Source organism: Cyrtonyx montezumae, unplaced genomic scaffold (assembly GCF_038088225.1).
Source record: "Cyrtonyx montezumae isolate F1298 unplaced genomic scaffold, pur_monq_1.0 scaffold_0, whole genome shotgun sequence".
NCBI classification, from domain to species: Eukaryota; Metazoa; Chordata; class Aves; order Galliformes; family Odontophoridae; genus Cyrtonyx; species Cyrtonyx montezumae.
Genome location: NW_027071824.1, coordinates 4,797,935 through 4,825,633, shown reverse-complemented (window position 1 = coordinate 4,825,633; position 27,699 = coordinate 4,797,935). Strand labels below are relative to the sequence as shown.

At 43.6% G+C, this 27,699-nt stretch overlaps 1 protein-coding gene across 4 annotated transcripts; it reads left to right on the top strand.

The window, feature by feature from the left end:
- The first annotated feature begins 717 nt into the window (after positions 1 to 717).
- Positions 718 to 25,332, top strand: MIA3 (MIA SH3 domain ER export factor 3). Of its 4 annotated transcripts, none has more exons than XM_065739900.1 (29): positions 718 to 868; positions 1,512 to 1,645; positions 6,840 to 6,926; positions 7,891 to 10,834; positions 11,786 to 12,064; positions 12,860 to 12,960; positions 13,664 to 13,795; positions 14,994 to 15,015; positions 16,956 to 17,044; positions 17,196 to 17,273; positions 17,362 to 17,472; positions 18,262 to 18,333; positions 18,548 to 18,652; positions 19,415 to 19,537; positions 19,647 to 19,770; positions 20,599 to 20,648; positions 20,745 to 20,835; positions 20,948 to 21,086; positions 21,874 to 21,975; positions 22,072 to 22,132; positions 22,260 to 22,295; positions 22,386 to 22,453; positions 22,782 to 22,879; positions 23,014 to 23,145; positions 23,333 to 23,401; positions 23,531 to 23,607; positions 23,753 to 23,821; positions 24,443 to 24,599; positions 24,977 to 25,332. In XM_065739900.1, exons 1-29 carry the CDS (start codon positions 724 to 726, stop codon positions 25,297 to 25,299), a joined length of 6,018 nt encoding a protein of 2,005 aa, XP_065595972.1. In that variant the 5' UTR covers positions 718 to 723; the 3' UTR covers positions 25,300 to 25,332. The 4 variants fall into 4 exon arrangements, with proteins under 4 accessions (XP_065595972.1, XP_065595889.1, XP_065596058.1 ...); XM_065739817.1 differs by having other exon boundaries at positions 23,750 to 23,821; XM_065740071.1 differs by lacking the exon at positions 718 to 868 and adding an exon at positions 1,280 to 1,334 and having other exon boundaries at positions 23,750 to 23,821.
- The last annotated feature ends 2,367 nt before the right edge of the window (positions 25,333 to 27,699 follow it).

Here is a 27,699-nt window from a genome sequence, read left to right as displayed (position 1 = left end):
GTAAGTTTGGCAGAGCTGAGCATGGCAGAGCTAAGGAAGATGATGTGTTTCTGCCTTGATGGTTTTTCACAGTGGGATTAAAGTCCGAAACTGGTGCAGGCAGAGGGTGAAGTGCTTACACCTTTCTCAGAGGAGGTGAAGCGTTAACACAGCTCCAACCCCATACGAAGGGGTTGTGGAAATGAATGAGTTTTGCTATGTGCACAATCACGATGCGGATACATTGAGAACACGAGCAGTAGCTGTAATGCAATGAGCAGCAGTGACTGGTTACTGCTCTGATGGAAGCTGGCAGTAAGAGCAGCGGTATGAGCAGCTGCTTCCATCGCAAGACAGAGCCCAGGCAGCAAATGTTAAGGGTGCTCTGAAGAACGAGGGAGACCATCTGAACGTAGCTGCCTGGAGTTGTCCTGCGGCACTCACACGCAGTCAGAACCCTACAGCTCGACCGTCAGCTCTGCCAAGTCCCTGCTCGGTGTCGGAGCAGCCTCAGCGTTTGCCCATAGGAAAGAGCGTTTTATTTCTTCCCCGACATCCGACAACTCATCGACAAACCTCAATTACAGCTCCGGCCCCTTCTGCTCTGCGTCTTCCACTCCTTCAGCGATGGAGGGAGGGTCCTCCCGCCGCCTCCACCCGCGGCGGGGCCCTCCCCCGCCACCTCGCCCTCCCGCGGCCGCTGCTGACGTGTCTGCTCCCTCCCCGCCGCCGGCGCCCGCCAACATGGCCGCAGCGGCGCCGCCGGACCCTCGGCTGCTCCTGGCCGTGCTGCTGCTGCTGCCGCCTCCGGGCCCGCTCTGCTCCGCCGGGCCCGAGCTGAGCCGCCGCTTCACCGAACGCAAGCGCTGCGCCGACCCCGAGTGCAGCAGTGAGTGCGGTGCGGGCGGAGGGGGGGGAGGGGGGGCTTCTTTTCCATCGCTCTGGGCAGAAAAACGCGCCCGCGGGATGGTCGCTGCTTTTGGGAGGGTCCCGCTGTGCGGTGCGGGCGGGATGGCGTGAAGGGGAGCGCGTGCCAGCGTCGAGTTCCGGCGGGGGGGGCGGTTCTCTGTTCTCCCGGCCCGCGCGGGGCCGGTGTTTGGCGTGGGGATGGGGCAGAGCCGGTCGGAGCGGGACGCGTGCCCAGCCAGCGCTGGCCGTGCTCGTCCTTCGCAGCAAGTTTCAGAGCACAGCAGCTCCTTTTCTCCTGTGCTCTCCGGGTATTTTTTGCGCTTTGGATAACGTGAGGCTGATTCGCTACGCGGCAAGTTTCAGCTCGTCTTCTTTAATATTAATAATTAGCCTCGCAATGTGCTTCTTAGACGTAATTCCCAAGCGCTTTATCAAGCACTCCATCGGTGAGCCTACGTCTTATCTCCGATCTTATATTTTCTGTTACATCTTCGTCTCTCAACCCGAGGTTCACCCCTGTGAGTGCAGCGAGATCTTTTCTGCCGGCTAGGAAAGCTCCTGTCATAAAACGGCTTTTTATTGTTGTTATTTTAAGTAATGCTCTTTTTGTTTTCTCAATACAGAGCTAATGTGCCGAGGGAAAGCCATGAAGGATTTTCAAGGTCCAGACTGTCGTTTTGTAAATTTTAAGAAAGGAGAAACAATATATGTGTATTACAAACTAATAGGAATGTCAACTGAGCTTTGGGCTGGAAGTGTAAGTACTGCAAAACATTTGATCCTTGCTTCTCTTGGCATTTTCCTGTCATAATAATTTGTTTTGCTTTGTACAAGAAAACTCTTGAGTTTTATCACCTGGAAACATAATGTGATGAATGTCATTTGATCTCAAGGCCAATGTGAAATGGGATGCATTCACATCAAATTTGAGGCATGCTAACATGGGATTAAAAACTGTTTCTTTTAGAAGGCTTCCTTTGTGTTGAAGGACTTGCATTGCAGTACTGGAACTGGTGGCTTGTGAGCTACATAGAAGCTGAAATTTCCATCCCATCTACTGAGACTTAAGCCTGCGCTTGTGTTTACCCATGAGGTGGTGTCATTCTGCCTCTGTATAATCTTGCTAAAGATTGACCCTTAGATGTGTCTTAATTACATTTCTCTTAATATTCAGCTGCCATCTTGTCTTTTTTTTATGTGAGCTGCTGCAGAACTGAAAGGAAAAAAAAGTAGTAAAACTGAAAAGAATTAAGGCAAATTGGATTTTAAAAGATCTGTCAGTCATTCAGCTTTAGTAGCTCGTTGTGGCACCTTGCAGAATAGTGACTATATCTGAGTCGTCATTTTCTTCAGGCAGTCTGAGAAGGTAGCAGTAATGGGAAAGGAGCATTCCTGCAGCAAGCCCTTCTCCAAATGTGAGCTTATAATTATATTAAAAAATAAAAAATGAACCACCACCAACAAAAGAAAAACTCCGCTGGGATTCAATGGTATGCCTGTTGTTTGTCTGGTAGAAGCAGAGCTGAGATACCCTAGGGGAAGAGTTGTGCTTGTGGGCTGCCATTGAAAGGCTGGGAGGTTGTTTAGTCCATCTCCCTGTTGCCCCCTGCCCTTGCTTCCCTCTACACCTTCTCTGTACGTCTGAAGTGTTTTATTTCAGCCTCACTCCTTGCTCTGCTCTTCTGCTGAGGGAAGGCGGTTGCCTGTCACTGTGGTGCAGACTGGTGGAAGCCACACCTGGCTGTGTGCTGAGGGACCAGTGGTTTGGTGATGTGCAGGATGTATGGCTTTCTCTGACCTGCTCAGGCTGGGCGTGGACTGCCAAGCTCTCAGCAGGAGCTGAATCCAATTAGAACAATACAGAAGAGAACAGAAAGCTGCAGCGCACAGTTAAAGAAGAATTCATAATTGTATTGTGCTGGTAATTCCCTTCTGACATGTAGTGGGCCATAAATAATCTGGTTAATTAGATGGTGCAGGTTTCCAGGGCTGCCAGTTCTTGAGATGAGGAGTAGTAACATGGGACCGATTGTGCATCTCCTACTGACGAGGTGTAGTCCAGACTGTAAGATCAAACAGCAGCTTTAAGGTAATTGCTGTGTTGATGTGCACTTCACCTCTGTTCACTGACTGGAAGCTCATGCAGCACTTAGGTGTGTCTCCAAGTTAAAAGGGTTTTTGTTCTCAGTTTAACAAGTAAAAGTTGAAGTTGCCGTGTCAAAAAGGATGGTGAAAGCCCGATTGTTTGCTGTCATTTTTAATCGTGTTACATGTTTTTCTGTGTTTCTTGCAATGATCACAGGCCAATTCAGTCTCATTTTCTCATTTCTCTTGTACCACCTGCTTGTGCTCGACTGGGAATAGTGCAACTAGTTTGCAAATGCTGTGCAGGGACCAGAGGTGCCTTCCCATGCACATTCAATAGGGGACTGGCACATGTGACCCTGCTGCTGACCCCGCAGTCGTGCACTTGTGGGTTGTGCTGCGGTCTCTCTCATGCACCGTGACTTCTTGTGCCAGATTTGGCAGCTTGATTTATGGCGACCAGCCATGCCTATTGTGTGTGGTTGTGGAGCTAGGGGAGGCTCTTGCTAGCTATTAGAGTCAGGCTACCTAGCGGGTTCTGTGTTTGAACAAATTCCTTCTGCCACAGCCTGTTTAGTATCTTGTCCCATGACCTTGTGTCATTTGATCCCATGTGTTTACCCTACTGACTTCTTCCCTTTGCTGGAGTTTTGGAGGAAGTTATTTATTAGAGCCTAATAGAAACTATGAATTCAGGGGACAGCTCTCACCTTCTGACCTTCAGATAGGGGCAGAGGTTAGGAGAATGTGTGTGGGAAGTTTGGATAACTGCAAGCTGGGGTTTGTTTCAAATGAGTTAAAAATACAGGCTATAGTCCTGAAGCTGATTTTGAGGAGCCATGAGAATTACAGCACTATTTCTGAGCAGAAGAGAGATGATCCTTTAAGAAAGGATTCACTAAAGGTGAGCAATCGGTATCAGTTGGATTTTATTTGCCTTTGCTTATAAAACTCATTCCACCCTTTTCAAGCTGTTGTTGATTTTTTTTGCCCTGTGCTGGCAAACATGCTGTACTGTAACAAAACAGAGCCTTTATTTTATGATCCCAGCCTTGTATGCTTTATTACTTGCAGAATCTCCACTGAGCTTGGTATTTTGCGTGTGAAAAATTTCTGGAGCTCAACAGTAATACATATTCTGCACGTGACATGGCGGGCTGTTTTTGGCATTAGTACAGCAAAGCCAAATGCTGGGGCAGTATTCCACAAACATCATTTATTTGTGATTTTACATTACGAATTTTGTGAATAACAGTTCTAAGAAAAGGCATGAGTTTTTCCCAAAAGCAGAAGGTGGAGGATATCTGGCACTGGCACTGCCCCAGGCACCACATCCTACTCTACAACTGTCCTCATATTTAGTGTTCACCTCCCACTGTTTACAGTGTCATGTTTTGCAATGTAAATTTTTCTCCTGTGCAGTTCACTCGCACTCTGCCCTCATCTTTGGCAGGGTCCAGAGCTCCAAAATTCAGGTAATTCAAGTTGAAACTGATCCTTTTTAGTAAGGCATTACAGCAGAGATGCTTTTAAGTTCTTGTTGCAAAAGGCTGTTTCATGTTTTCACAAAGATTTTTTTTGCATTGTTTCAATGTTAAGAAAACTGTTTCTGGCCTTAAAAGAAATAGACATGGCTGTGGATCATGCCTCCCCCCCCAGTCTCATGCATAGAGTGGTAGAATGGAAGAGAGGTGGGGTCAGTTTAAATTTCAAATGAGCCGGGAAGACATGTGCCTGGAGGACCCAGAGGATCAGGGAATTCATTCCCATCATTTCTGTGTTTTCTTAATGTTGCAAGCAATCAGAATGGGCAGATCAAGTCGCCCCCGTTCTTTCGGCAGTTCTGAGTACTTGTGATGTCAGTGCTTTAGGGTTTTAAGATTTAAAAGCCTTTGAATGTCCAGCTTTTCCAATTAATTGTTCTCTTGCTGAGATAAGTGGTGGAAGGGGCAGGCTTTTTGGCCAGCAGTGTTTGCTGAGGCTGCTGCAGCTGGTGTCGCATGTGTTGGGCACTGGGGAGGACAGATGCTGTACACAATGCTGCATGGTTTGGTTTTGTCCCCCCGGGCATTTTATCTGGGAAGGGAGTGAAACCATCTTTTGAAGTGGTCTGAAGGGTGCATCTCCCTTCTTTACTTGGCATTTTTAATGCATTTTCTCTATAATGTCTGTAGAGAATGAGGAATGTTTTCTTCACTTGCACAAAGGAGCATTATTTTCCTTTACAAGACTGGACTTGTAGGGAGAGGAGCAGATAAAATTTTGGGCATGTAGATCCTGTGTGTGGTTCATAAACCACATAAATGGCAAACTGGGTCACTGCAGAGGAGTTGTATGGTCAGCAGCTAGGATTGCACCAAATGAGTTTCAAATTGTGATGTCTAATTATAATGGTAGTCTTTGAGATTAGTCTGTAAGAAGGCTGCTTTGAAGCTTTTGTTTTCAAGAAAGATCATTTAAAACTGAAATACAAGTTCATGGACAGAAGTATGTCAATTTAGAATAAAGCTGTACTATGCAGGACAAGGACAAAAGCCTAAGTCTTTTCTGTAAGAGAATAATTAGTTGTCTCTGCAGTGTGTTCACAAAATAACTGTGTGTATTTGGGGATGGAATAGATTTTTTTTTTCCCTCTCTAACTGAGAGGTCTCAACTATGGGAGGTCTTGAGTGAGAAGTAGTTGTCAAAGGAAGTCCTACTACGTACCAACACTTATCTTGTTTGCATAGTTAAAAAAAATGTTAGTAAGAATTATCTACTGAAAACAATTTTTCTCTTGTCATTGTCAATTGAGGAAATTTCATCCCAATTTACCTGTTTCAGTAATAGCAGTGTAGCAATACTTGTCTGTATATTCCTAACTATATGAACACAATTGCTTTCTTTTTCTGTTTCCTTTTTAAATTGATCTTTATCTGACTGCTCTTCCCAAAGAAACATCGTGAAAATTGGTTATTGTCATCTTCTTCCTACAACAACAAAAAACAAACAGATGACCAACACTTCTCTTTCTTCCGGGTTTTGGGTCCTTGAGGAGCCTTGTTCCTTTCTGGGTGTGTCCACTGTGCTCTAATTGCCCAAATTATCTAATCTGTGAAGTGATAGTATGCTTTTAATATTGGCTTCTTGACAGCCGTTGTTAGAGCTCTCGAGTGAGCAGTACTGTATAGATCTTATCCAGCTAGAGATAAGGGAGTTTCATGTCTTGCACTGTTTGCATTGGCGTAGCACGTTGCCTCTCTTTATAACAGCCATCTGTAACTAGTTGTTGCTCACGTTGGTCAGTGCAGATCAAGAACAACATTGCAGAGGGGAGCACGTTTTCCATACAGGTTTTAAAACAGACTACAGTATTAGCTCAGAGGCAGTGCTGAGCTTTCCTAACATCCACTTTTTGCCTTGAACTACAAAGTAAATATATTTGCAGGTACGAAATGTTGACTAACGAGGTTAGCATTCATGCACAAAGGTACTCTTCTGCTTACTGAGAAAGTTCCTGATGCAAATACAGCACTGTTGAGAGAGTGTACTATAGCAGTTGCAGCACGTGTGAGCCACAGTGCTTGGCTTTCTCTCCCAACTCAGCTAATTCTTTATATTGATCTTTAGAACACAAATCATAAAACTTAGCAACTTCACAAAAGCCTGGTGAAATGGAAGCATAAAATCAGTAGAAACTATTGTGCAAACAAGGTATTGCTGATCTTTTTCTTCCATTCACTGTGTTAAGTTTCACCTAGAAATACCCAAGAATTAGATGAACGTGTTTAATAGTGTCATAGTGTCAGTGATCGGGATTTTAACAGTCACATGATTTCAGAAGCTTTTTTACCACTTTCTCTTTGCTTGCTTTTGTTTTCTGGCAGATTGGAAGTGATTTTGGATATTTTCCAAAGGATTTACTTGAAATAAATCATAATTATACCAATGAGGAGCTAGAGTTACCAACAGAGGTAAGTCTTATATGTTACTGTTTTTTTAATTAATCTTTTTACTGTTTCCTATGTCAGCAATCAGTAAAATCACTGAGGAGAATGGGGAGTGTCATCAGTCCTTAGTTACTCTTGTTTCAATAAGCAGCTCACTGCATATGTTCACGTATGTGTTGGGAGGTGAAATGTTTGTGTAGATATGCATGTGCAATCATCAGCCCAAGTTCTGGGCTTTGATGCTTCGCTTCTTGAATGATGATGATTTGTTAAAAGTAATATGTATCTTAATTGAGTTCTAGAAACACTGCTAGCTGGTTCAATCATAAGTTGTTTGGCATGATTCAGAATTATTTATTTGTTTGGAACTGCAGAAGTTTGGAAGTGCTATCAGAAACAATCAAAACCTGCTATGCTATTAGTCTTTTGATGGTAGAATTGATCCTTCAAAGCTTACGGAAATGGCTCTCATGCAGTAATAGCTAGTAACTCCGGAACTGTATGGATTCGACTTCAGAACCTGATAAAATTGTATTCAGAGGCTTGTGCTACAGTTTATTATTTCAGAAACTGTGTGACAGGCAGCTCCTGCTTGGACGGCTTGGTCAGTTGAGAAGAAAATAGCTAACAAAGACTGGGACAAGTGACATTTGCTTTCTTCTCCTTAGTAGTATTCAGCAATAGAATTGTTCTTAATTCAGGATGTATGTGATGATTAAATTAAAATACTATCAAGTCCATTGTTGACTTCTCTTCTGTTTTTTACTATTAGATCTTGGAAGAGATTAAACCATTAACTTTTTATTTAAGTTTTTATGAGCCCTTTGGAAAAAGTTGCACTGATTTGAAAGAGAGTTTTGGTTAAGAATTCTGCATGATTAATAATATTACTGCTGCATTTCTGTAGCTGAACAAGAGGGTTGGGTCTCATCATTGTAACGTGTAAAATAAATAAGCCATTATGAGTACATACCGTTTTTCATTTCAGGAAACAGACTTTGTTTGCTTTCAAGATGGAAGAGATGATTTTGATAACTATAACGTGGATGAGCTTTTGAAATCATCAGAAGAGACGATAGCAAATGGAAGGGACACTGAATCAAGTGATCCAGGGACAAAAACAGCTGAAAGAACTGAAAGGGATGGAGAGGAGGGAAAGGTTGATACAGTAGAGTTCCATGATGCTTTGGAGACAGACAATCTCAAACTAACTGCAAAGCAGGATGAGGAACCCCTTGCGATGACAGAGGAGGTAGACAGTTCTCTTACAGAAGGAATTGAAAATACTGGGATAAACCCCGGTGTTAATAGTCATGAAGAAATCTCTCAGGGAGAACAAATTGCACATGAGCACTTACAAGGAATGTTAAATGAGAATCTAAAAGGGCTAGAAAGTGAAAATACCAAAAACTCTAGTATTCCTCAGGGTGAAACTGGTCAACTTGACAAAGAGAGTGAAGAAGTCAATGCCTATACACTTTTAAACAGAGAGCTCTCTGTGAACTTGAAAACAAAATTTGGCTCAACTGCTGATGCTGTTGTATCAGATGATGAAGTGACTCGCCTCGTTACTTCGATGGAAAATGATTTTAATGAAGATTTGAGCATTAATGCTTATGATGCAGAGGAGGAGTCAGACTCTGTAGATCAGTTTGAAGAAATTCCTTTGCTGTCATTTATGACAGAAGAAGAAAGTCTATCCCCAGTGGATTCAGAAGCTGATGAAAGCAGTCGCTTTGAGTCAAAACATCATAAACTTGATGAATATGCAAATGGTGCTACAGTGCTACACAACCAAAGAGACAATGAGGAAGAACGTGATTCAGATGCATTAATTACTAAGGATGCCTTCCATGAGAACAAGAAGTTGAGTGATAGTGTAAATATGGACACGTTTGAATCTGAACAAACAAAGGAGAAACACGATGAAGCGATGCCAGTTAGTAACAGAGAAGTACCAACAGCAACTCAACTTGATGATCTCTCCAAAGAGCTCATTAGAAGGGAACCTGTAGGTGCAAGTGATCCAGCTTCAAAAGAAAAATCAAACAAAACTGAACAGTTTGAAGAGCAGCTCATGAGTGATGAAACGGTGTTGCATGCTAAAGAGCTGAAGAGTACAACTGCTCGTGATCCTTATGTTTTGCCTAGTCCAGGAGATGGTCTGAAGTTCAAATCACTTGTTGAAAATAAGCAAGATGCTTTAAGTCCACCTGCTGGTGATATGAACAAAAATCCAGGAGGAGTGCCACTTGCTGAAATAGAAAAAGAAGAGGAAAAGTTTGAGGATGAAACCTTAAAACAGAGCTCAGAAAGTAATTTGAAGCACAGAAAGTTATGGGGGAAAATGAAGGAGAAGGGAAAAGCTAAGTATGAGCCTTCTGATGATGTTCCAGCAAAACCCGTGGAAGATGTACAGAATGCATCTCAAAGTGATACAGGAGATACTGAGCTTCTAAAAGACAAACTGGAGCAAGGAATGCCTGCTGTGGAAAAAGAAATCTTGAGACAGGAAGAAGATTTGAAACAAACAGGGGAGGCTGATCATGAAAATCAAAAGGCCATCTCTGTTAACAAAGAACCAGAAATAGAGAAGGTAAACATGAAAGAAACCTCTGCAGATGAGGGAGACCCACACCGTAGAGGAGATGCTGAACAACCTAGGCCATGGGAAAATGAGTCCGAGTATTCAGAGGCAGATGTGAAAGAAGAGCTTTCAAGAAATCTTGGCAAGATGACAGTATTTGAAGAAAATGTTGAGGAAAGTTCCCCTGAAGAAAAACCAAAAAGCACTACACAGAATACTAATGCAGAGAATTCTACTCAGCAAAGAGCTGGTCATGCTGATAATGAAGACTCAGACAGAAATCTTGGCACAAATTCAGCTAGAGAAAAAAACCAAGGACTGGAATTGCAGTCTGAAGAGCCAGATGCTGAAGAAGACCCTGACTTGAAGCAAGAGGAGGAACTACTGGAAGATGAGAATGCTGCAAGTGCAAAACTGTTGCAAGCAAGATTTGCAAATGTACAGAGTAATACTCAGAGTATTAAAAGTACAAACCCTGAATTAGAAGTACAGAGTGAAGCTGCTTCAGGAACTGCAAATCCTACTTATGGTACAGGAGAGGAAACCAACTCATTTTCTGAGGAGGCTAAAAAAATAAGCAGGGTGTGGGATGCACGTGACACTGGAAACAAAGAGGATGATGAACCAGTGAGTGAAGACAACAAAGTAGATGAGATTGAACATGTCATGGAAGATGACAAAGAGTCTTCTGAAGCTGAGGAACCACTAGCTATGGAAAAATATAATTTCAAATCTCCTCACAGAGAGGACAGCAATGACTTTAACCATAGGAAAGATCATCATCTGGAGGGCATTTCATGGAGAGACTCAAAAGAGATGCAAAATTCAGAGGATACAGGAAATACCTACCAGCATTCTGCACATTTCCCCAGCCCTGCTGACGTGTCAACAGCCACAAATGACACTGTAGCAGACTACAGCGAGTCTGTGAAGCGACTCACAATAACGAGAGATTTCCTTGATGAAAAGCGTGTGATACGCCTACAAAAGTACCTTGGGCTTCAAAATGTGATTAGGATCGAAGCCATGTTTCATGACATGAAGATAGAGATGGAGCTCGCTCGGAAGGCAAGCCAGAACAATGAAGATCTAGAAAAAGCTTTGGACCAGATACTGAAGTCTTCAGACTCAAGCATTATGGATGTTGTAGGGAAGGTCCTGGATTCCAGGGTGGCAGAAAATCAAGAGGAGGTGGTGAAAGAAATGGATTTGTATGATGAAGAAAGTGCACTGATGGATGATATTCAAGAATTAATATACTCTTTAAGAAGTAAATACTCATCTGCTAGTGAGAGTGTCCCACTTGCTTCTCTTTTCAATCAAGAAGATCAGCTACATGCTCAAGGTAGGATATCGTAATGCACATATGGTGGCTGTTCTGTGGACAGTTTGAGGGAGCTTTCTGTTCTGCATGAACAGACCAAACAAAACCCACAATAAATCATTGTTAACTGGCTGGCTGTTTAAATGGATAAAGTGGAAGTCAAACCATATCCCAAGCAATGCTATGTACACTGAAAAAGCTTTTAAGAGGGTGAGGGAGCAGAATTAGAAGAGGCCCTGCAGAATCTGCTTGTGTTTTTTTATTACTATTATTTTTTCTGTTCTGGGTAGGAGATCCTGAGAAAACTGTGTTCAGTGTGCCTGTTCTGGCCAGCTTCTGTGTAAGAAAGGGGAATCTGAGGGTGAATGTGGCTTGGAGGAGACATTTAGCTCCCTTTCAAGAAGTGTGAATTCACATGCAGTAATGTGCTGAATTTGCCAGGGTACTTAGAGCAGTCTTTTTTCTCAACTAGCTATGTTGAGGGATATGCAATGACTAATCCAAATTTCAGGCACTAAATCAGTGCACCTAAAATCTCAGGTGTCCCTATTGCCTTATTTTTGTCCACATTCATAAAAACGTGTTCATAAGCATAAATACTGAATAAACCGATCTTTCTGATGGGGTTAGAACCAGCCCTTGAGCCTGTTACAAATTAATATGTAAGGTGGTAACATGCTTTCTTAGCAAGATTCCTTTCACGGTAATAAATACTATGTGAAAATAATATGTGATTTCTGATAAAAGTCCTGTCAAAAACAGGAAAAACCTCACCGTGTGGTCAGTGGTTGATACTCTGCGTAAATTCCATAGGGACATTTAATTAGATGCCACTGAAACTCACATACAGATTCAAGTTAGAGTGTCAAAAAATATAAAGAAAGCTTTGTCGAGTGCAGTACTTCACTGGAGGCACCGCGAGCAAGAACTATGCATCATTTCAGTGCTTAAATTCTTGTCTTTCTGTCACAGGTGCTGCAAAAGAAGCTGAACATGACACAGTTCCTGTCACAAACCTAAATGGCATCGATGAGAGCAATCAGAAGTTTCATCGGCTTGAAGATGAGAGGCCATTTCTTCCTAAGGAGGAGGAGGAGACAGCTGTTAATATTTCACCTGAGGATGAGGAAGCCACCTTCTTGGATGATAGAGAAGCTGAGGATGGGTACAGCAGTGAAAGAGGATTGCCACTGGCTGATTCCTTTGGGATGACTGATTCAGGAGAGAGTGCCAAGGAAGATACCGCTCCAGGTAATCTTCTGGACTTTATTTTGCTCTTATAGAGGAGTATGGCTGAATGATTTTCTGAGGGAAATTCCGAGGGTTTTCACTCATGTTCTCATTGAACGTTGCTGTAATCCTGACAGTTTACTAATCACTGACACCCCCTCTAGTGGTACTGTTGTGTAACTGCCGCTTGTCTTGGTAAAGATTTTTCTACCATTTCTTTGCACTACAGAAACGAGAGTAATGTTCTCTTGTGAGCACGGTACTGGGGCTGGTGGGCTGTGTCAGGGTGGCAGCAGCGATGACTGGCAGCCCAGGTTTTCTTCAGTTGCAGAAGGGATTGGTGATCCAGCCATAGGCTGCAGAATCACGATCTCGTCTTGTTCTTTTAAACCCATGCCTCTGGACTATTCTTTTCCCACAAACGCTCTTCACGGGGACTCTAGCTTCATTCAAGCAGCCCAGTAACTTCTGGCTAAGATTTTGTTGGAGCAGGAGAAAGATTTTGTTTTGCCTTCGGGGAGAAATTGGCCCTTCTCTTTCTGGAGCATGTGCCAAGGAGGGATCCTGCTGCTGCCACCTTCTCTAGCTCTGCTGTGGTGTGGGCTGTGCTGAGCCGTTCTGCATTCACCTCTGATTACGCTCTGAGGTTTTGCTGAGATAAAACGCAGGCACTCCTTGCTTAGCCTTTGTACCCTGTGAGCTACTGTGCCACCCCCCGCAACTGCTTGGTTGCTGAGGGAACCCTGACTGTATAAATCCCTAGCACGTTGAAATGGCGGGCGGCGTTAAGCGCTCAGCTGTTGTGTGGTATTTTAGAGCAGGCTCCGGCCGTCCCGCCGTCCCTCCCTCCAGAGCCCGGCGCCGTTCCTCCAGGAGGCGGCGGCTCACGGGGAGCCGCGAGCGACGCGCTGCGCCAGGTGAGTGGCGGGGCCGGCGGCGCGCGGCGATGACGTGGGGCGCGGCGCGGGGCGGGGGGGGGGGGGGGGTGCAGCGGCGGGCTGACGTGTGCCTGCGAGGCGGCTCTGGCCGCCATGGAGCCGGCGGGCAGCGCCGAGCCCCCGGCACAGCGGCCTTTGCAGGTGGGGGCGGCGGTTTGCAGGGCTGAGCGCTTCCTGCCCCGCTCGGAGGGGCGGCTCTCGGAGGAGGGGGGGATCCGGCGGCGGGGGGGGCTGCCCCTCAGCTGCGGCGAGCGGCGGCCTCTAGAGAGGCGTATCGCGAGATAGATGGCGTCTGACCCTGTGACAAGGGTGAGCGGCGGTAAAGCGAGCTGCTGGCACCGCTTTCGTACGAACGGCTGCGAAGTTGGGTTTTGTTCCCCCGTGTTTTCCTGTCCTCGCAGCTGCGTGTGTGTGCGCACGGCTCAGGTGACGGCTGTGTCGCAGGGTGTGTGTGTGGGTGTGCGGGGGGGGGTTGCTGGGCGCGTTTCAGACGCCTTTCTGGTTTTGGTCCTTCTCAGTTTTCGGCTTCAGACTGAAGAATTGTGGGGAAGCTGTAGGTGCGAGAGGCATAGGAGCGTTTGTCAGAGCGCTTGCTTTACCTGTCAGCCCTTACTTCACTGCTTACTTCACCTGAGAGCTTAACGGGAACGTATTCACCGCTGCCTGTGTTGTTGGCTTTCAGCTGGCTGCCTCCCTGCCAGAGGACATCCGTCCTGGGCCTGATTTCCATGGCCTTCCATGGGAGCCTGTCATCGTCACCGCCTTAGTGGGGATGGCCACACTGGCTATAGTTTTCTGGAGAACCTGCCTTTCGGTGAGTGCACCTCGTGCTCGTGAGCCTGCTGATAGTCCAGGGAATGTTGTTTATGTGGCCAGATCATTTTTGGTGTCAGGGATATCAAAGCAAGAGGTAGTCCCATGCATTTGGCCCATTTATTGTGTTAGTATCAGCTAAATGCTGGGCTTTGTTGATAAAATAATTTGTAGGGGTTTTTTAAACTAAGGTGTTCCTTTTATGCTCTTAATTGAAGAGTTCCTTGTAAGTGGTGGATTCCAAATCAGAATAACAAAGTGCAGTGTAAACCTGCACAACCTAAGGCTGAGGAAAGAAAGAGTCAGCATAGCTTTGGTGTGAGATGTCTTCCGTGTTCTTGAGCCTGTTGGTAGCAGTCCCCAAAACAAGCAGCTGATCCCCCTTCATATTGCCCAGCTGCACCATGCTTGGAAACCAAAAGCCCCTTTTGTGCTGTGCTTCTCACTTTGCATTACACTGCTCCTTCATACGTGGGTAACCTTCTGCACAAGAAAAATACTGTCAGTAGCTCTTGAGTGTTCCACTGTGTCCCTTTGAGAATGGATAGGTAAAAATCTCTTGGAACTGTTTCATTTTATAGCTGTCCCTTTCAGTGATGTGTGTTGGAAACCTGTGAAATACTTCTTAGCTTAACAGAAATAAGTTAAAACCAAATATTATCTGAAACAACATTGGTAGTTGTTTGTTTTTTTCCTTGTTGCTTGAGTTGTGATATTTAATAGACTAGATCAGTATCACCTCAACTCCAAAGTACTGTTGCTAATTAACAGTATAAAAAAGGGAGCTTCTGAGTTCCTGTATTGGTGTTTTGAAATGAGCAATTGTCATGAAAACACCATTGCTTTAAAACAGAGGATCTGAGTGAGGTGCAAGCTTTTTTATGTTAGCAAATTCATGATTGTTCTTTGCAAAGCAGTTTAATTTTCTTTATTCCCTGTGGGATGTGGTCACTTTACTCTTATCCTTTTAGTGTCTGAGTAAACAGATACTTGCTTAGACTCTAGGACAGGTCATTAGCCTGGAAGCTTTTATTAGAAAACAGCTTAAGCTTGTTTGTAGTGTTATTCAACTCCATTTGGCAGGGAGGGATGTACTTTCCATGTGCTGCTTTAATTTGTGTATACATGATAACTTGCTTCTATAGGAAATAGTAGTATTTTTCACATATTGCTTATGGCAATTTTTTTTTCTTCTATAGGTGAAGAGTAGAATATATCAAGGTAAGTTCTCTATGCTTTTTGGTGTGCTTGATACTTAGGCACATAAAAGTTGGGAAGGTTGTTTCAGAGGACCGAGTGTTAATCTTCATTTCCTTTCAAGGAGAGCACTGAGTTCAGGGTCATGGTGTCAGCTGGGCTGGGAGATGATGCTTACCTGAATTTGAGGATTTTGAATATGCTTTGAGTTAAGAGAAACAATGTGACCATGTCCAGGGATTAAAGAAGGAGTGAGGAAAAGCTCAGTGTTGTTCAACCTAAATGTGATTCCTGGCTTAGCTGGTAGGATGGCAGTGGGGAAGGATGTTTGGTTTTCTAACTTGCAGTGGTGCTTTCTGACTTCTGCACGGTGCTTCTTCTATTAGAGTTGCAAGGAGCCCAAAACTGGCTGCTGTGCAGTTGGGAAGGGACCTCCTAAATGCAGATCTAAATACACGTGTAGCTTGAAGTATGTAAAATTGAAGTCTATTGAATAGAAAAAGAATTTAAATTAGGGCAATTGCTGCAATTTGTATTTAAATACAAAATGAAAATATGAAAGAACCGCCTTCACACGAACTCTGCATGTTTCCTCACCACAAACCATACTACTTGCTCCTCTGTAGTTTCATTTCAGTCATTCTGCAGTTTTCTTTCATACAGTTCACACGGGTTGGTGAGATGAAAAGGTCTGTCTGAGGCCTGTAAGGAGATTTCCATGCTGAAAAATAAATGTTTTTGGTGAGGGAAAAACGCTGGTGTATTGCCAGTACAGAAATTACTTAGCAGCCTTCTCTGAAAGAATGAAGAACATAGGTCTAACTTTCTTCTTTTTTTTTTTTCCCTCAGAAAATATTTTCTTATGTGATACTATATAGTAACTACTACAGCTAAGAGCAAACAAATGGTTTTTTCAAGCATGATGAAATTGATGTTACTGAAAATCTTTATATGAAATAGAAGAACATCTGTAGTGACAAAAATGCATTGAGAGATTTTATTTTCAGATTCCATTTGTAACCTATTACTCATTATTTGTCACGGCAGTGAAACTGGAAGATCAATTTAATTGGGCATTCCTGCCGTTAAAGTGCTGGGAAGTATTTTGTACCTCAGCAGTCCCTTGTTGGCCCTTCTCTTCTGAAAGCAGAAGGGTTCAGGATCCTCTGTGCCAGGAGCCCCAGTGTGGGAGAGGAGGGGAGGGAGGAGCAGCAGTTGCCACCACACTGTGTAGGATGTGGTTGGAACAACCGGTGCTTCTTGTTGTTTGTAGAGCAGGTGCTTCAAATGAAGTAATGCTAATAGGATGATTCTTTAAGTTATTGCACTTTGTTTTATTGCAGTGATGTAGATTGTATCCTAAAGGTTGGTTGGAGAGAAACAAAATACACGTCTAAACAACTGTTACTTGATGACAGCCATTTTTTGTGTCCAGAAATAGTGTCTCTTAGAAAGCCATACAGCTCCTTGAGCTTACTGAAGCCCTTTCAGAGCTTTCATCCCATGACTTTTGCTGACCAAACACTCAGTTTCAATATTACAGAAAGAGGTTGTTGTTTAGGGAAGGCAGTTGCATCTCCTTGAGTATCAAAGCTTCTCCAGCACTCTGTCACTTCTTTTGAATGTACCTTCTCTGTGTATAGCCAGCACCTCACTCTGCTCAGCTGTGCTGCCTGTGACCAGCTCCCACAAAGCAGATGCAAGAGCTGAATGATTTGCATCAGTGTTTAACAAGCTTTACTGTCTAGCTTTCGAGCCTAACTTTAAATGAAAGCTGGAAGTGTTCAGACTTGTGCAGAATGAGCTGATGGGCAGGACGTGGACAACTATCCTGGTCTGTGCTGTAGTCCTTTCTTGCAAATGTCCCTTGAAGTGATAGCTCTGTTGTTCTGTTGTTATTTTTTTATTATTTTTTTCCCCAGTATATGAAGTACACTTACTATAAGCTTTTTTTTCCTTCCCAGTGACTGAAAAGCAACTGGCTGAGAAGATTAAAAACCTTCTACAGGAAAAAACAGAAATGTTAGACAAGTTGTCAGAATGTGATGAAAAGGTACTGTTCTAGGTTCTTGTCCCTTCCTTACTGGTTTTGTTACTCGTTTAATGGCACAGTCAGGGCACCAGCTAGTATCTTCTTATTTTCCATTCTTACTGAGTGTTATGTTGAAAATGTCCTCAGTTCAGTTGGTTGTTTTTGTGCTTAGATAAAGCATGCAAAGGAATCGGTGAAAGTGGCCCAAGAACAAAAAACCATTCTCTCAGATGAAATTGCAGGGCTTAAGGTAAGGAGCAGGTAATTATCTTTGTACTAAAACCAAGGGTGTTGATAAAATAACATGCTTTAGTTGATCTTACACTCTTTTTTTGTAGGACACTGTCAAAGGACTTCAAGAAACAAATCATCAGCTAGATGACAAAATGAAAAGTCTGTGCACAATGCTGGACACAGAGAGAAAACAGAACGCGAAGAAACAGAAAAAAGTAAGAGCAGTCACACCTACACGTTGCATTGTCCTTACCTTAACTGTGCCCTACAAACTGCTCACAGTCTGTTGGTTAACAGATGGTAGAGAAAATGAGATAAACCACCTCAAAAATAACTGAAATTAAACATGGGGTTCATTCCAAGTTCACGGTGGAGATTCTCTTGACTTCTCTTGTCTTAGGATTTTTATCAGCCTCTGCGCTTGTACTTTCACACGCAAACAGATTTTGAGCCAAAGCCAGGAAGTGCCATAACAATATGGACTGAAGGTTTTAGGTTGTTAAGGCAGGTTTTCTCGTGCTTAGAGGAAACATTTAGTTCTCTAACGAATGTGAGAGCCTCTAAGCTGCCCCTAATTTGCATCCAGAAGTGGTACTTTAAAAAAAAAAAGAGAAAAAAAAACCCTTTATTTTTTTTCTTCCCTTTCTTAATGCCTGATAGGCTATGATAATATTAAGTTTCAACAAGTTCTTTGGTGTTTTGATCAAAGGTTGTTGCTAATGACAGCAGCACGTGGTACTTTCATTCTAGGCTGTATAGGTATAAAGGAGCTTTCCCTGCCATGCACACACTGAGTCAAAGGGGAAAGTTGATTCTAATCCTTGCTTCACTGTTAAGGCAGCACTGCATTGCTTCTTGTCTAATGGCTGCCCTGAATAGAAACGTGTTGGTGTTCTGAATTTCCATTTATGCTTCCAAAATGCAGAGGTTACAGAGATAACAAACTCAGGCTCAGCTACCTACCGCATCAATACGCGCTCACCGTTCATCTTTTTCTCCCTTAGCTCTCTGAAACCCAGAAGTCCTTGGAGGAACTTGAAGAGGCTTTCAGCATGCATTCTGCAGAACTGTCAGAGGTAAAGCATTACCTATGTACATGCTTACAGGAGTCACAGGTGTTGGCTCTGTACCGGGAAAACTCATACTTAAAATCTGATAGAAAGTGCTAACTTGGCAGATTTCAGCTGTTTGTGCATGAATGTCTTTTCTATTAGCAGGTAATACATAGTTCTTACTCCATTAGAGTTTGGTTTTTATGTCTCTTTTTGTTCCTTTTTGTTTCATATGTAGGTGCAGATAGCCCTTAACGAATCTAAACTAAGTGAAGAAAAGGTGAAAGCAGAGCTTCAGCACATGCAAGAAGAGAATGCTAGGCTGAAAAAGAGCAAAGAGCAAGTAAGTTCTGCCCACGTGAGGCAATGTTGTTTCTCTTTGAATTTAATACTGCCACTTTATTCCTAGATTTCTTGAGTATATCTTCACAGTGTGTTTGTTTTCTTAACATACCAGAATCTCACATTCCATATTAAGATTAAATTTAGCCCCCTTAAGCCTCATGGACTGTGCAAGCAAGCCATGCATGTCCATTAATGCAGGCTTTTCCAGTTCAGTGCAAACTTTCTGTGAAGTTAATGACAAAAATCAAATGAATGGATGTGGTGGTCACTGTGTGATCAAGAAATTGCTACGTGGGATCAGGGCTGAAGGATGTTATAGCAAAGAGATGCCAAAAATCAGTTCTGAGGCGAAGTTAATGGAGATCTCCTTTAGCCCTGAAAAGTTATGACAGTACTTCTGTGGATAATTGAAAATATGTTTTCTTTATCCGTATAAACGCTGTTTTAAGAAACGTAGTGTGGTTATCTCTGAGCTGCAATTAACTCCTAATCTTTTGATGTGTAGGAGTAGTTTGTTTCTGATGTTGGAATAATAGATGAGAAAATGTCAAATTTGGAAAACCACCTCATAATGTGACTTGCAGAAAGATTCCAGGCATCCAGTTCTGACAGTAGAATAGTGATGTGTGTCGTGTCAGCTCTGCACTTCACCTGGGACCTGTGGTGATGAGTTATTGCCAGAGGTGGTAGTAAAACACACTACTGTTGCACGCACTAAAAATAAAGAACAAAAATTGTCTTGTCTTGGTGTTTCATACAGCTGCTAAAAGAAGCAGAAGGTTGGAGTGAGAGGCACACTGAGCTCACAGAGCAGATCAAACTGTATCGGAAGTCTCAGAAGGACATAGAAGAAGCACTTGCCTACAAGGAGAACGAAATTGAAGTAGGTTCTTTGTTACAAACTTTCAGTGTTACGTGTTGTAAAATACTTTAGAATGCCTTACAAAGTGCAGAGCAATTCTCTTTCATTGATCCTTTGTTTTTTGTACTAGGTTTTAACTAACTGCATTATGCAGCTGAAGCAGCTTGACACAGATTCAGCATCTGAGGCCAAGAAGGATGGTGAAGGGCATGAATGGAGCACAAGAGATGATCTGGCCAATGGAGAGTTGCCAGGTACAGTAGTCCCACCTGCTGGCTGATGCACATAGCACCTAAAGCTTATCAGGTGATTTGTACATCTCATGTGGAGAACAAGGAGAATAATGCACGTAGCTGCTTGTGCTCCAAGAGTTATTCAGACAGCACAAAGTATCTCCTGACTGAATGGAGAAATGCTTAGAAGGCCTAGAATTGTTTTTAGTTTACTGTTGAAGTGTGGTGTGGGTGTAATGGCAGTTTTAAAGCTTAACTATATAGAAGCTAGAAGACTATTCTGAAAGCGGAGAATCTCTGCCCTGCTGCCATGCTGCATTTATGTTTAATACAAAGTTTTTAATCAAGAATCCTGGTTAGCTCAGGAAAGATTTATATCATGTCTTTTAACCTGAAAGGCTGAAACAGAAGTTGGCTGAACTGTTTAGGAAGTTTTATCTTGCTTAATGTTGGATGCATTCACTATGCCTGTGATTCTGAGGCACTTTTGTTATGTCTCTGATTCCCTTCTTCCAGCCCCGAGATTTTCTAATGGTGCTGTGTAATTGGGCTGAAAATTCTCACTTCTCGATTTTCATAAACTGCATCTGGTAACAGACACAGTTCACATTGATATTGTGGTGGCCAGAAGGAAAAGCTGCAAGCAGCAAGCTTCTGGAATGCCTTCTGGAGTAATTCTCCCAGCTCCATGGTGCTGGGCTGTGGATTACTACTCTGTTTCATTGTATTTCCTGCACAACTCACAGCTTTTTTTCCTTTGGACCTGTCCCATGTTGGATGCTGGGGAGTGTTAGCCCAGGGAATTGGGGTTAATAAATACAGAAAACAAAACATATTTTTCTTTTTCAGATAACGAGAAGATGAAGACTCAGATTAAGCAGATGATGGATGCCTCCAGGGTATGCTACGTAAGATGATGAATAAATGCAGTCACGTTTCTGCTATGCCTGAAATTGTAAACTTTGCTTTCTTTTTTTGCTTTTTTCTTTTTCCAGGTAAAAACTATGTTAGCCCTAGTTGAAGAAGACAGAAATTCTCTGCAGTCCAAGCTGAATGATGAAGTAGCAGCAAGACATGAGCTGGAAGGTGGGTAGACTTAGTAAAAGAATTGCTGTTTGTGATTTTAAAAGAAACAGAATGCTTAAGTTGCATAATAGTTCAGTTGCAAATTCTTCACTTACCTTTGCTTCTCCAACAGAGCAAATAAAAAAATTAGAACATGACTCCTGTTCACTGCAGTCAGCCAAAGCTCGACTGGAAAATGAGTGTAAAACACTACAGCAGAAAGTGGAGATTCTCGGTGAACTCTACCAGCAGAAAGAAATGGCACTCCAGAAGTAAGCCTTTGATTACTCTTCCACGAGATAACTAAATTAAGTTCGTAGTGATAACTGAGGTAAATGGATTACTAGCAGAGAAGAACTTCTTGTGTGTCTATATTCATTCATCATTCATGTATTCCTTTATTACTTACTGAGATGTCTGTAATACAGTCTCAGTTTAACAAAAATATGAGGTAAGATTCAGGGTTGTTTTCAGCCAAATGGCATAAAGACTGAGGTTCTGATGGTGAAGCAGTTGAAAGATGTAAGGCTCAAATGTGTGGGGTTGGGGAAAACAGCATTGGAAGAATCTGAAAAGTTTTGGTTCTGTAGTACTGCAGTAGTGAGACTTCTGATATCATAACCTTGGGATCCAGCTGTAATAAGCATATATAGTGGAGAGGAAAAGGAGATCCCAGAGCTTTCAAGAAAAGCTCCTCTTGACCTCTGTAACTGAAGGATTTCTACTCCTTCCAAAACTTGTAGGAGGTTATACTGCCTGCCACTATGTATTGATTTGAGTTCAGGGCTTCCTGTATTATTTTTGTTTCTGGGAAACCATTCCCACATGTAAGTTGAACTGGGTATTAGGAGTAGTTAACTTGCTCGTAGTTCAGTGGCTTCAGCTTTACAGGATAGCTCCTGTAAGAGAGGAAGACATTAGGAGCCTCCTCAGTCCTGGCAGAGAAATGCCAAAAAACCACGTTTTTAGTGAAGTTAAAAAGAGTTTGAAAATTAATCATGTAATAAATGTAGGATGGTAAAATATATGTATTTTTAATGTTTGTTTTTCCCTATGTAGAAAACTAACTCAAGAAGAATATGAACGCCAGGAGAAGGAGCAGAAGTTGTCTGCTGCAGATGAAAAAGCAGTGCTGGCTATTGAGGAAGTGAAAGTTTACAAGTAACTTTGGTTTCTGAAGGCTGTTATTTTTCTTCACTTCAGCTACTGAAGAAAACCTCATTTAACTTCTCTCTTCTCCCTCTTTTTCTTATTCAGGCAGAGGATTCAAGATATAGAAGAAGAATTGCAAAAAACAGAGAGATCTTATAAAAACCAGGTAAATCAGCTGCCTGCTGGTTGTGGTGCCACCACTTACTGCATCGTTCTGGTGCTCTGTAATGAGTTCTTGGAAATCAAGTTGTTGGGAAAAAAAACAAACCTAACATATTACTTTCCTTTTCAAGATTGCTGCTCATGAGAAGAAAGCACACGACAACTGGGTAAGAATATTCTTCTTCTTTGATACGAACAGTTTGTGTTTGGCTTTGGGTTGGTGCAGTTAATGCAGTTGGCAAAATTTTCCCTGACAGCTGATTGCTCGCTCTGCTGAGAGAGCTCTGGCTGAAGAGAAAAGAGAAGCAGCCAACCTGAGACAGAAGTAAGCACAGTACAGACTGCTTTTATTGCTCTGGGATCGTGCTGTTTCTTAGGAGAGGAGGAACTTAAATTCTGCAGGGTGATCAGTCAGCTTGTTTCTGTACAGTGGGCTGTGCATGTATGAATGATAACTTTAAGCTACTAACTTGTTCTGGTGGTTAAAATAAGACTTCTTGGTAAAGCTCCAACATTTGACAATGTAGTTTTCTCTGATACTGTTACTCGATAACAAATACACCTCATGAATGTTATCTATTGTATACATTTTATATATACGCGCATATAACTCAATTATATTAAGCTAAAAAAGTGTTATTTGTTAAATTTAGATTAATAGAAGTGAATCAAAAAAATATCATGCTCCAAAGACCGCTGATTGTAAAGCCAACGCCAGGCAGACCTGATCGCCAAGTCCCGCCACGACGAGGTCAGTGCTCCTGTTCCTCCTGAAGCTGTGGTCTTGAGAATACACTGATTCTAAAAAAAAAAAGCCACAACAAAAACTGTGATACAGAAAAATAAACCACAGTTGTATTACTTTGTTTATTTTTCTTGGTGTAGTGCCCTTAAGTAGAGATGGTTCTTTTGGTCCATCACCTGTGAGCGGAGGAAATCCATCGCCCACACAGATGATGGAAGTTCCTAGCAGGCCCCTTTCTGCTCCTCAGAGGGAAGGCTCCAGAGCTGAATTTGGTAAGCAGATGCAGTTCCTCCATCACATGTACCTTGCATGCTGCGAACCCAATGCTAAGGTCTGATTTTGCTTCTAGGAATTGTCTAAGTATTGATATGTGCTTTATTATTACACACGTGGATTTGTTTTAATTTAAAGTAGCTCTGAGCTGTGTTGATGAGAATCTCTGGTGGTGTTTCTCTGAAGGTACAGTGGTAGATGGTCCCCCTGCTCCACGAAGGCCACCGGAGCTCCCAGGAAGGATGTCTGTTCCTGGTGAGTTGTGTGGCCTGCAACCAATTGCACGGTGTACTCGCTTCAGGTTCCACTTCTGAAGTGAACGATTAAGAACCACATTCCTTTTCCCAAAGCATGACTAAGACCTGCCTTTGTGGCTGCCCACAGATCTTGGCCCTGCTGTAGCATCCCTGGTCAGCAGCACACCGAGAACCTCCTCTCCTGCCACAGCCAAGGATCGGGCGGTAAGCTGAAAAAGAAACAACCTTCAGGAAACACTCATACACGATTCACTGTACTTCCCACTGCTTCTTCAACTGTCATGTGCTGTCTTGTCTGTATCCTGTCACTACCTTATTTGATGTCTGCCCCTTTCCCCAAAAAAAGCAGCCCTCTCCCAAAGAGCCTGAAGCCCCCCGTGTAACTACCGGTTCCCCTTCATCTATTGAACCAGCTACAGTGAGTATTCAGAGGCTGAACGTGGTGGTGCACTGCTTTCATGGAGGAGTAACAGGCTTGGTGTTCTGAACTGCTCAGTAACAAAATGCTCTGCAGAACTAACTAAAGGCTGCTACTTCTCTCTCAAAAGGTTTCTGTAATGATGAACAGCTCCTGTCTATCATTTTTTAATGGAATTTATGAAATTAGACCTTTATTTTAAGGGCTGCAGGGAAACAATGAACTTTAGAGGAACTACAACCATCATAAGTGGGACTTAGCTGTGGTATTCAAGTGCAATTCCACACGTAGCGTGGGGTGCCAAGCCCTTCACCAAGGGGCATGCACTTGAGGATGCTGCAGAAGAGAGCGATCCATCTCTTTAGCTAAAGCTGTACTTGAGAAATTACCTGAGAAGATGCACAAACCATTGACTCCCAGGTAGAGCACACAGTGTTCTGGTTGAGGGGATGACAATGGAACACATCTCCTTAATTTCTATGTGGTTAATGAGTTTTGGGATGTCTTTTTTTTTCCCCCTCCATTGCTTGTCCTGTGGTGAGTGGTTGCAGCGCTCAGCGGTGTCGGTGCTTCTCCAACGCAGTGACTAACGTGCTGGAATATTGACCTCATCTCACGCAGGTTAACGTTGGTCCCAAAGGCCCACCTTCTTTCCCTGGGACACCTGTCATGAGCTCTCCAGTGATGGGACCTCCACCTCCACCACCCGTTAACTATGGTCCGCCACCAGCTCCTTTCCCCGGACACTATGGGCCTCGACCTCTCCCTGTGCCCCTAGGTACAGTTGCATTGCCTTGTGCTCAAACCCAGCTTTTCCCACTGGGCTTCTCAGGAGCGTACTGTAGAATGAAAACATGCCATCGGGTGGAGACGGCTTCCCCATTCTTTATGAGCTTTAGCTATCTTCATCTCATGTTTGGATGAGTGGGTTTTTTCCCCGAGCCTCCATAGCACCAAGGTGCTCTTCCTTGATTAGGCTAAAAGGGAAAGCAGCAGCCAAAAGGCGCTAGAGCAGAATTAGTCACTGCTGAAGTCAGGCGCGTGGTAGTGACCTGCTGCAGAGCTGCTCCAATGAATTAAGACAGGAAGAGCGAGTCAGGAACTTCCGCAGTTCAGGCTCAAGTAAAATTCACCTCCCACCTTCTTTCCTTCCAGTTTGCGGTGCTCCCTTACCGCCACCAGCTGCAAGAGATTTCTTACCGGGCCCACCCTTAGGGATGAGAGATCTGCCTCCCGGCCCAGTGCCGCCCCTTCCCGACCCCAGAAGCTACAGACGTGGGCCCCCTCTCTTCCGCCCTCCAGGTCCTCCCGGCCCACGCGACTTCCCGCCGGGCCCTCCGCTGCCCCCGCCCGCCCCCAGGGACTACGCACCTCCTCGGGGCAGAGACGTGCCCGCACCGGGACCCAGGGACTACCCCGCGGGCCCTGCACCGGCGGCCTCAAAAGACTCCGCGCAGCCTCCTGTGCAGAAGCCCTAACCGCGGCCTGCGGGTGCTCGGCAGCTCAGTGGAACGGCCTCCAGCGCGCCTCCTGCCGCCAGGAGTTGGCGCGGGGCTTCTCTCGTTGAAGCCGTCGGTCTCATTTCAGTATCGCTCAGTTTTTTCAGGATTGATTTTTATCCGGTCGCTGCAGACATCTCGCGTGCGTTTACCTTGAACTCATCCCTCCTCTTGGGCTGCAAGAACCTCTTTGTGATGGACTTGAATCTACTCTAAACGTGCAATAGGACGGAAATACCTGTGTGGCTAGTTTTAATTAAATGTAGCCTTCGTTACCAGTCGGTGAATGAATTAATTTCTTGAAAAATGTAAATCAAATCATTTCCTGTGGAAATAATTTTTAAGTAAAATGCCATCTTACCTGCCTTCTCCATCACATCGTTACGCTGCAGTTATTGTAGGCCAGGAGTTTACACGAGGACTGTGAGGTGTGGTTTCATTTCTTTTTAACTGTCTGGTCAGAGATCAGAAGCACAAATGACACTGTATTCAAAGGAAAGTTATAATAAAAAGCAAAATTCCTTTTGCTAAACCCTGAAGGCTTTGTTTCAGTGCCATTTTTTTGTTCAGAAAGAACACTGCTTTAGTAATTTAAGCAGAGAATGCTACAGCTACGACCAAGTTGAAGAACTGAGTCAAAGCTGAGTGCAGATGTTGCAAGGTTTAGGATCGAGTGAACCTTACGATGGCTCATCTGGCAAGTTATTACCGACGTGCTTCGTGGTGCTGAGGACGTGGGAGAGCTGGAAGCTGCGTGGGTGCCCTGAGCTCTCGGGCTCCCTGCTCACACAGGCAGTGCAGAAATAAAGGTTAGGACTCCAGAACTCAAAACAACTACTTCCCATACTGACTCGTAGCATGCTAAGGGGACCTCAGTGTGAAAGAGTAACTTAACCTCCTCGCCACTATTTCATTTATATAATAATAAGAAAAAAAAACACCTTTCACTAAAGCAAAGTGGTTTTATGTAAACCATATTCAACTGTATTGCTTTAAAATCAGTTTATAGACAGAGAACACTGGACAGCTTTAAAAACATACCTTACACTTAGAGATGTTCAAAGAGGTCCATGAATGTAAAAGGTGAACAACACAAGGACGCTGCAGGACGTGGCACAGCAGGGCCACTTGCCTGCATTTTAACAGTGCTCTGTACAGAAGTACTTCTTAGAACATCACGAAAAGGGACAGAAAACTGGAAATAATAAAAATCTAACGAAGGCTGACACAGCTTTACTGCCGGAGTACAAGCAGCCATTAAAGTTGCCATGTAGGTGTTACAGTCTTACAGTACAAGTATTAAGCTTCAGATTTAGGATGAAAGATGAGACAGGCAAAACATCACTAAAGCATAAATAGGAGGAGGAGCTCGTGGTGTGAGGGGCAGTAGTCCTTCCTGTGAAAGACAGTTCACAGGAGAAAAAAACCCCTTCAAAAATGGTATTTCACACTCCACAGCCATTAATTCACAATTAGTTAAATACAAAGCTCTACTTGTGTATTTAACAAGAACACTTCAACGCTGACATTTTGTATAACTGGAGTTAATACAGACACCTACAAGCTGGAGAGGAGTGGAGGTACCCAGCTGAAACAACAGGCCAGGAAGTTTAAAATGAGAACACTGGATTTGAAGAGCGGGTAATGACATCTACGTGATGAATATAACAGTCAGGATCTTCCCAACACCAAGCCGTGCAGTGGTTAACGTCTCTCCCACCCTCACCCAGAGAGTGTTAGGACAACTTAAAGCCAGAAGGGATCATCTTCTGCGAGTGCCAGGAGGGTGAATGTGTTGTGAGCCACAGGCAGGAGCACAGCTCACTTCAGTGCTTTCACCGGGCACTGAGCGATGCTGGAAGCAGCGAGAGGATGGCAGGGACACTCTAGCTTCCTAGGTCAGAGAGATGTGAGCCAGCCAAGGACTGCGGGCAATGAGCCCAGCTACTGCCATAACTCAGATTTATTTGCAGCCTTAGAAGTTAAACTAATGCCTCTGCTCTATCTTTTAGCAGGATTGGAAGGATTTAAAAAAGGAAAAATAAACGAACAGAACTTGGGCATCCTCCTTTGGTGTGGCATTTAGAATGCTTCATTTCGAGGTATTCTGCAGCTCATAGGGAGATCTCTTCCAGGGCTCAGTACTCAGATGTTACTGCAGCAGAACACCGTTGGGGTATTGCGAAGACCCGAAAACAGGAACATCCAATTGCACTTTTTCTTCCTTTAAGAAAAGGAACCACCACCTCCAAATACCACGAGAATCTGAAGAAGCATTGCTGGCCTTTGTACTAACACCTAACCAGTTATTCAGTGAGAAAAGATTAGGAAAATTTACCCCTACTTAAGCCAGAACAGAGAGAAAAAAATCAGCACATT